This window comes from Carex rostrata, chromosome 9 (assembly GCF_964058835.1).
Source record: "Carex rostrata chromosome 9, lpCarRost1.2, whole genome shotgun sequence".
NCBI lineage: Eukaryota > Viridiplantae > Streptophyta > Magnoliopsida > Poales > Cyperaceae > Carex > Carex rostrata.
The window spans coordinates 1,402,246-1,411,832 of record NC_135926.1 but is presented as its reverse complement, the minus strand read 5'-3'; the positions used below and the strand labels follow the sequence as shown (position 1 = coordinate 1,411,832).

Genomic DNA, 9,587 nt, shown 5'->3' with positions numbered 1-9,587 from the left:
ATTTAAAATCTAGCAGATGATACACGCAAATTTAAAATCTGACAAGTACCATGTGAAAGTTAAAAGGTATGTACAGCCTGAAGTCTGATTTAACTTCTGATGTGTATATTCTAGTATAACAAATGATATATTAAGTTAAGAGAAAAGATAATGTTCTCCGGCCTATAATCCTTCAAAAATTTTCGTGTATAAAAGTCTTCTCTTTTTAGCTTAGTTCTGACGCGTTTTTAACTGCCACAACTGCCATAATTTCAACTGCTATAATTTCAAGTACAATATGTATGTTTACAAAATTATATGTGTTTGTTTATAGGATAATATGTGTATGTTTACAGGATATTATGTGTATGTTCACAGAAGGTGGTCCCCAACAGATGTCACGCGTTTTCAACAGCTGTCACGCGTTTTTAACAGCTTTCACGCGTTTTTATGTTTACAAGATTTGTTGAATTAGTTTACAGGATTTAGTATTGATGTTTACAGAATTAGTTAAAAATATTCGGGGATTTTTGAGGAACTGGAGTTGGAGGACTGTTAGCTGCTTCCTTAAGTTAAAGCGTCTCTATTCATAAAACTATTAACAATTTCAAATAATTATTAAAGAATAAAGAGAAATTAATTTTAAACTTAGTTTCACAACTCTTATATTCATATAACTGATTAATTATTGTTTTTCGAGTCATGATAACAAATTTGATCGGCTGCAAGGATGTGAAAGTGGAGATGAAAATTTTCATATCGTGAAATCTTTTAAAATTTATAATTGCACAGTATTCGTAAAAGTAAAATTGAAAGTGCTGACATAAATTTTGAAATTATCAAAACTAAGATTTTACAATTCATTTACAAGCCTATGAAAATGCTTTTATATCAATATAGTGAGAGGCTCAATATAGCAACAAATTGCTAAACAAATTAGAATGAGACAGTAAAAAACACATATTAGTGGATGTAATAACTTGAACTCATCCCAGCAAAATTGATTTTACAAAACATGTAAGAAGAAAAAACCATCTGAGTCAAGACGCTCCGGTAAATAAGAAAAAAAACAACAGGTGATATTTGGATGATTTCAAAATTTCAACAGCCAACGCAGTTTCTCCACTCCACTTCTCTTTTCTTTTCTAGTTTGTTCATCTCACTTTTTTAGATCTCACTTCTAACATAGCTCATTCCCTCTCTCTTAGCTCTACTTTCTTGAGCAGAGAGGAGAGGGACTGGAGCCAACCAGAGCCGAGAGTGTGATATCGTCCAAGTTCGGAGTATTGAATTTTTACGCCATCTTGATCGAAGCGCGAGTGAGTAGATTCGGATGTCGGAGCGCAGCGACGGTCAAAAGAACGGATCTGATCGTAGAGAGTAATAAAGTTTAAGGTAATAAAGTAATTATGAGTGTATATAAGTGAGATTAGAAAATTAGAGTTATTTGAAGTAATTTCGAGAATTTTATGAGAATAAAAAAATTAAATTTTATTTGGAAAGTGATTTGAATCGTTGTAAATTCGTTTTTCTCATCAATAAAATTGTTAGCTGACCATTAAAACCACTAACCTTTAAAAAAAAAAATTCTCAGCGTTCACTTGCATAAAAGCGTGGGACGCGATTGTGGCATTATCTATATTTTATGTTATTCGTATGATTAGAATCAGATGTTCTAATCGCGTAAATGAAAATATAATATTCTAAAATATTTAAATATAATACGTACCATTTAAATCGGGTTCGAACCGAATTTTAGCAAATCATACATATATAAATTCATGAGATTAATATGTGTATCTTATTTAATAAGAATTTAAAAATAAATTGCGAATCCGTATTCATTGTATAGCATATTTTAAATTGCATACACACAACAAATGTTGGAGCTAAAATATTTAAAACAACCAGATACATGCAAGGGAGTAAACATAATTATTTTGTATTACGAAGTCATTATTTAAAATAACAATTTCAATTAAACTAACTTATTGTCCAATTTTAATTTAATATCTTTAAACATATATAATATACAGTTTCTAATACAGCTCGAAATATTTATATATATTACAAGTTTATATATCAAACTTTAATAAATTTTGGTTTCGAATCTATACATGAACGTAATAATTTATTGGAATATATTTAGAAATTTACATGAATTCATTCGCACAAATACAGATTGGATATACATCTGCAGCTAGAACGGAATAGATCTGATGAGCTCCAAATCGTACAATCCGTTTTAAAATTTATTCGTACAAAATTAAAATTAAAATGAAGCGTACAAAATTAAATTAAAATGAAGGAATCGTGAATCGAACGTCTATGGAAGACTGGAACCCATCCAAATTAAAGTAGGTCGGATGGGTCTACTCCGCAGGTATCTAAACTAAGAGCATCTACATCTCTGAAATTATTAGAGTTTCTAATCTGACGTGGCAGTTTCTAATCCAGTTTCAGGGATGTGGGAGAGTTTCTTATTTAAAAACTATGCAGGAAAGTTTTTTTATTAAGAAACTGTTTATAAATTCTATGTTGGCCAAATGATTGACTCAAATTGTTTCTCCTTTTTAATTTGTTGCTGACGTGGCTTAATAGAAACTCTAAAATGAGTTTCAGGAATGTGAGAGTTAGAAACTTTAAATACCATAATTTCTAAAAAGTAGTTAACAGTTATTTAGAAATCATTTTGAGTTTTAGGAATGTAGATGCTCTAATTCGCTCGAACACACTAATTAGATCCCTTCCCGAAATCCGAACCCCTTGCCTACTTGCCTCCCGCTGATTGCCGAATTCATATCCTCTGCATTAACTCAAAAGGGAATCTTTTGAGTTAATAAATCTCAACCATCCGATTTGATTCAAGATTCGTGCGGACTAGATCTGCACTAATATTAAGGAACCCTATATTATAGGCAAGAGCCGAATTGGCTTCGTTCAAAATCAAACGGTTGAGATTCATTAATTCAAAAGATTATCTTTTGAGTTAATGTAGAGGATACCGTTTTTTTTTTTCTACCACCCTCAAAAATCAAAATTAAATGAATACCACTAGAAAAATCAGAATTCAGATTCCGCCACATTCGCACTGTGGATCTGCGGACGGATCACCAATTCGTTCGCAGATCCACGGTGCGAACGGATCGGTGCGCAGATTCACGGTGCAAACGGGTCACTCGAGCGGGTCATGGCGCGAGCGGGTCAAAGCGAGCGTATCAGTGTGCAGATCCACGGGTCGGTGCGTAGATTCACAGTGCGAATGGATCACGCGAGCGGGTCAGTCCGCAGATCCACGGTGCGAACGTGACAGAAAATCTGATTATTCGGGTTCATTTAATTCTGATTTTTGAGGGCGGTAGGAAAAAAAAACGGCAGAGGATACGCACTCCTGATTGCCAGTGCTCAGCACTGCTAATTTACCGGAAATTAAACTAAGCCGCCCTCGAGGAAAAAGAACTTGATATCAGATTACCGACCGAAAGCTGCTAGCTTGAAACCCTAGCTTTCTCTACTACTCACCACCCCACCCCCCCCCCCACCTTCTCTAGGGTTTTTGCGAGGCAACCGGAGATGGGGAAGAAGCAGCACAGCAAGGATCGCATGTTCATAACTCAGACGGAATGGAAGACAGAGTGGGGCGGCGCAAAGGCTAAGGAGGCTGGCACCCCTTTCAAGCGCTTACCATTTTACTGCTGCTCGTATCTCTCTCATACTCTCTCTCGTAACTTCTCCAATTCTCAGTTTTGTCGCTATATGTTTGGTTCTGTACGAAAATTGCATCATTCATGATCCATTGGTATGATATTTCAGGGCCTGCAAAGGAAATTAAATTATTCCTAATTTTGAGTTTTTTTTTGTCCCCATTAAGGAGATGTATTGTCCAGAATAATTTGCAGGGCAACAAAATAAACTGGGAAACTCTGAATTTAGAGATAGCATGCCACAACTAGTACTGTTAACAGTACATCTGAGTGTCAATATACTTTTTTATTTTTGCCAAAAATCCTTCCGCAGTTAATATGTCAAAATTGAACCTGGAAACCACCAAAAGAGACTTATCTTGTGTTGGCGGTTACCTAGCTTCATCTACACCAATCTCGAGGGTATGTATAATAATTGTTTTTTACATGGTCTTGCAGGCTTACTTTTACACCATTTGAGGATCCAGTCTGTACTGCTGATGGCAATGTCTTTGATATGATGTAAGATCTTTAATCATGCTCTTATAAGCAGTTTGTTTTATTCTATTTTTTTAAGGGCGCAGTAAAAAATAAAATCATTTTTTTTTATTAAACTTGATTCTCCATTTAATTAACTCTATAGGAACATCATGTCATACATTAAGAAATTTGGGAAACATCCGGTTACTGGAGCTTCTCTTAAGTTCGAGGGCCTCATTCCTCTCACTTTCCACAAAAATGCAGATGGTTAGTCAATTATGCTCTTCTTATTCAGGTTTTTGTAACTCCTAGTAGTTCATGTTGGATCTGGGATTTACCTTAAGTAAATTTTCATGGACTTTAAACTTGCTAGATGTTCTGTTTTGTATATGCAAGTCACTCGTGGCTGTTGATACAATTTGTAGGTACCATTAGATTCATATGTTGTTCAACTTGTTTCTAGTTTGTGAAGACAGTCCAATTTGCTTATAACCAGTCAGGTTGTGAAACTATATCTGTTTAAGCTTCTTTTGTGCTTGCAAAACATGGAAGTTTGTACATTCAGCTAAATGTTGAAGTCCTTTTCTCTTGTGTCAACTTCTTCATTAAGTTAACTAATTTGACTGATAATTCTGCATAGTGCTAATTTGGCAGTTGCATCATGTTTCAGGAGAATTCCATTGCCCTGTTTTGAACAAAGTATTCACGGAGTTCACTCATATAGTTGCTGTGAAGACTACTGGAAATGTGTTCTGTTATGAGGTGAGACATGAATATTTTGGCTCACTCACAAAAAACAAGCAAGCAAAAAGAAAACCAATTACAGTCTTGTCATACTGTTTTGTGCTATGCCTTTTTGGTTATGAGGAAGTTTGACAAATAATTTAGCTAATTATGTTACCTTTCTTTATTTTCTTTTTTTTGTTTTGTTTGCTGACTGTGCTATTGCAGGCAATTAAGGAACTCAACATCAAAACCAAAAGTTGGAGAGAGTTGCTTACTGATGAGCCCTTCACGAGAGATGATCTCATAACAATTCAGGTAACTAGGTTGGATTACTCTTTTAACGTGGTCCAACGCTAGTAGAGAAATATCTAGTATGGCACTCAATACCAGAACCATCATTATTTATTGGGCTATAGAGCTCTCTAGTCTTGGTAATTATGGGTTTGTCCGTTTGATATACCTTATTCCTGTAACGAATTTGACATATTTAATTTTTCAACTGCTGACAGAATCCAAATGAGCTAGATAGCAAGGTTCTTGTAGAGTTTGATCATGTCAAGAAAGGAATTAAACTTGATGAAGAAGGTGAGGATCTATATTCCTGTTTTTACTATGATTTAATTGGTGTTTTAAGTGGACTTATCGCAGAAAAGCCATTTACATGTCAGGTTTTGTAGGCTTGTATAATGTTGTTCAGGGCAGTTCAATTGTTATGGAAAGCCTGACCCAAGATTTTGGATTCCCATGTTTGCATTTATTTCTTAAATTGACAGACACAACAATCCCATTTTGTAGTGTATTGCAAGACAACATATAAGAAAAACATGCAAATATAAGTCCTGTTCCATTGAAAGATAAGAAGAATAGTTAATTTTGAGACAAGAAAAAATCATGTAATGAAATAGAAATTAAAGAATGGGTTCGTATAGGTTTTGTCCTTTTGCGTTTGGTGGCTACAATTCTAATGTGGACAGCAATTTACAATTAGTAAACATTTTCTTTCAGATTTACGGAAAATGAAGGAAGACCCGACCTACAACATAAATGTATCAGGTGACCTGAAACAAATGTTGAATGAACTTGGGACTGAGAAGGCCAAACTAGCTTTGCTACATGGAGGTGGTGGCCTCAAGGCTCAGAAGGAAAGGGCGGCCGCTTTAGCTGCTATTGCGGCATCTAAATCTGAAACTGAGAACAAAAACTTAAAATCCAGTGAGAATAAACCTATGCAAGGTTTTAGCATTGTTGATGCTGCTTCAGCAGCTGTTCATGGCCGGAGTGCAGCTGCAGCAAAGGCAGGAGCTAGTGAGAAGACAGCTGCTAGAATTGCCTTGCATGTGGCTGGAGATCGCACCCCAGTCAATGCAAAACTGGTCCGTTAATTTTCCTTTTATATTTTCTACGAGACTATGACTGAGATTAAAAAATTTCTATTACTTTTTTTTTTCAATGGATAATGATTTATGATATTTGGGAATGACATTCAGCAGTTCTTGTTAGTTACTATCTGGCTGCTGTTTGCGATGTACAGACAATCACCTAAATAGTTATCTGATTAGTCCTGAAGGAAGAGTTGCATTATATATTAAACTTTGCAATGTTGCCTACATGATATAACAATTTCTTTGTAAGCCTGAATTGAACTAAAATAAGCCAAGCAAATTTTGATGTTGCACACGTGTGAATAGAATTTTGGAGTTGATATAAAAGTTGAATTTATTTTTGTGCATTTTGCTGTTAGTTGTCAGACTATCAGTCCTTAATATGATAGTAACATGCTCTAACACAGTAGAATAAAAGTCTAATTCGCACAAATTTTTTTTTACTCTTAAGGGACCCTTAATCTGACAGTTAAAGAAAGCAACTATTACCGATCTTCAAGGAAGATTTATCTTTTCTAGTAAATTACAATATCAGTTAAACATTTCAGGTTCAAAGTCGTTATACCACGGGAGCAGCCTCGCGTTCTTTCACATCTACTGCTTTCACTCCAGTAACAAACAATGATTTTGAGTACATCAAGGTTGAGAAGAACCCCAAAAAGAAAGGATACATCCAGTTGCATACAACACATGGGGACCTAAATATAGAACTCCATTGTGATATTACTCCAAGGACATGTGAGAATTTCATCACACATTGTGAAAATGGGTATTATAATGGGGTTATTTTCCATCGGAGTATCAGGTACTTCTTTGGACCTGATTTTTTTTCCCTTATTTACTGCTCTGGTCACATAACCAGCACCATACATCTCCAAATATTATAAGCCTTCTTAATAGAAAACATCATTTTGAGTAGTGAATTATTTTTTCGAAATGTGATGTATATGCTTTTTATAAAAATTTGGCCACCTTATTTTTGTAGAGCTCCGGTGTTCTTGAAGTACTGCTTTATATTATAGTCACTTTTTCCATCTGAGTCTGTATTCATTGGTTATTGTTGTAACAAAAAGAAAAAAGAGAAGACATGTTAAAAAACCTCTATTAACTAGTATCGAATGTAGATATAGCAAAAGCCAGTCTGCTGTTGAATAGGAATTGGAACTCAAGGCCTTATTTGTATTTTTCTCACAGGAATTTTATGATTCAAGGAGGTGATCCAACAGGCACTGGTAAAGGAGGAGAATCAATATGGGGAAAGCCATTTAAAGACGAACTGAACTCAAAGCTGGTGCACTCGGGACGAGGTGTTGTCAGCATGGCTAACAGCGGCCCCCACAGCAACGGGTCACAGTTCTTCATCATGTACAAGTCAGCCAATCATCTGAATTTCAAGCATACTGTTTTTGGCATGGTTGTAGGTGGTCTGACGACTCTTGCCACTATGGAGAAGGTGCCTACTGACGATGATGATCGTCCATTGGTGAGTAATTCTATTTTTGTTGATTACCAGGTTGACTGTGGTAGTACCTGGTGAAGTATTCAAATCCAGAGTTGTTAAATAACATAATATTAAAACTGGTGTTAGTATTTTTTTATTTTCTAACTAGTTGAAACTTCGCATGGTTGTTTTAAGCATGAAAAGGAAGGGAAATGATGGAAAATTATATTTGAACTTAGTGGTTAAGACTTTGTTAATCCTAATTTTTTCTCTTTCCAATTGTCTTTTTTGTTTCCAGGAAGAGATAAAAATAACAGGTGTAACAGTCTTTGTGAACCCTTATACAGAACCTGATGAAGAGGAAGAGAAGGCAAAGGAAGAGGAGGAAAAGAATAAAAATGCAGAAGAAGACAATGTAATTTGTTGCATCCACTCCATTTAAACATATCTTATACTGGTGATGTTACCGGTGCTAGTACCAAATGGTGCCTGATGTTCTTTTGGTTTAAGGAGTTTGTTTAGTGACAAAGAATGTCCAAATGCCAAACAAGTTAGTGATCTCTGAGTATCTGAGTAGGACTCAATTTTCTCATGAAAGGCAAAACAAAAGTAAACCCTGCTGAGCAAGTGTCAGCATGTTACCTGTTTTTGCAAGTATTGTAGCAATACCGACTGATATTTTACTTAATGTTCAAAATTTATGTATACTAGGTCAATGTTGGCTTATGGCTTAGTAACACGGGCACAGTAGCCACTGCCAGTAAAGGTGGCGGGGTTGGGAAATATTTAAAATCCCGTAATTCTTCTAAAGCTGAGGCTACTGTTGGAGATGATGCGGCAGTAGTAGATAATTCTAGGAAGAAAAGGAAAGCTGGTGAGTTTAATAACTTCTCAGGCTGGTAGGAGAACCTGTAAACAAAATTGTCATCTCTTTTCCTTCTAAGATGGTTTGCAAGATTCTGAGCAGTCAATGCCAGTGGGTTTCGCACTGCAAAGAGCTACCTAGACCTTGTAGATTGTGAAACTAGTTTTTTACTGGGTAAATTCTTCTGTCTACATTTTGAATTATTTGTCTTGTGTTGTTTATTCTATAATTTTACCTTTCTTAAATTCTTTTGAATTTAATCAACTATGCTGAGAATTTAGTTTATCTTTTCAGGTAGTCAAAATGTAACTTACAAATGTGTGGAATCAATATCAAATGGTGTTTGTACAAGTCAGAAGAGAGTTTTAACTCTTTTTTTGTCAGGCCTGTAAAATGTAGCCAAGTTTTGACTTTTTTAAACTCTGCAATTACTCTCTGAATACCTGTGGTAATCCCCAATTTATCTAACTCTCTGTAATTGTGTTGTAGTAATAAAGTTATAATTCGAGCAGCTCTGGTAAGTATCAAGTATTTCTGTATTTACTTACTCTGTCTCCGTGGTTGGCAAGTTAACATCCGCTGTTATTGTTATTCTTTTTTTTAGAATTCAATTGCATTCGGTTTCATTAATGTACTGACTTGGGCTCTTAAACTACCCTAAAAGAGCTGCTATATGGGACCATCTTCTCAACGGCCTGGCTGGTATTCCTAAAAGAACAAAACGTATTTAACAATTTGAGAATTGGGAAATACTCTTTTATGGGTACTCTTATTGACTTATTGTGTGGCCAGATAGATTTCTTTTATTTATAAATAAAATTATTTTCTGTTGGAAAAGGAAAGAGTCAGGTTGGTTCTTGAAAAATGAGTAATACTGGAAAATTGGTACGGTGTAAACATGGGCATATTGCTTGTATCGTAGAAAAAAATCGGTGCAAGGAATTTTTTACACCTGGCCGCGCAGCATTAAACCATATTTTTGCAAGTAAATGGTGTAAACATGGATAATATTGTTTACACCATAGAAATTC

At 35.2% G+C, this 9,587-nt stretch overlaps 1 protein-coding gene across 2 annotated transcripts; it reads left to right on the top strand.

Annotated features, from left to right (window-relative positions):
* Nucleotides 1–3,381: 3,381 nt before the first annotated feature.
* PUB49 (plant U-box 49) lies at nucleotides 3,382–9,099 on the top strand. 2 transcript variants are annotated; one of them, XR_013513106.1, is made up of 12 exons: nucleotides 3,382–3,680; nucleotides 4,122–4,184; nucleotides 4,306–4,409; nucleotides 4,813–4,904; nucleotides 5,094–5,183; nucleotides 5,378–5,453; nucleotides 5,874–6,241; nucleotides 6,799–7,055; nucleotides 7,445–7,733; nucleotides 7,990–8,106; nucleotides 8,403–8,730; nucleotides 8,851–9,099. XR_013513106.1 is itself a non-coding variant. In XM_078308210.1 (12 exons), exons 1-12 carry the CDS (start codon nucleotides 3,553–3,555, stop codon nucleotides 8,852–8,854), a joined length of 1,776 nt encoding a protein of 591 aa, XP_078164336.1. In that variant the 5' UTR covers nucleotides 3,382–3,552; the 3' UTR covers nucleotides 8,855–9,067. The 2 variants fall into 2 exon arrangements, 1 of the variants encoding a protein (XP_078164336.1); XM_078308210.1 differs by having other exon boundaries at nucleotides 8,403–8,590; nucleotides 8,851–9,067.
* The last annotated feature ends 488 nt before the right edge of the window (nucleotides 9,100–9,587 follow it).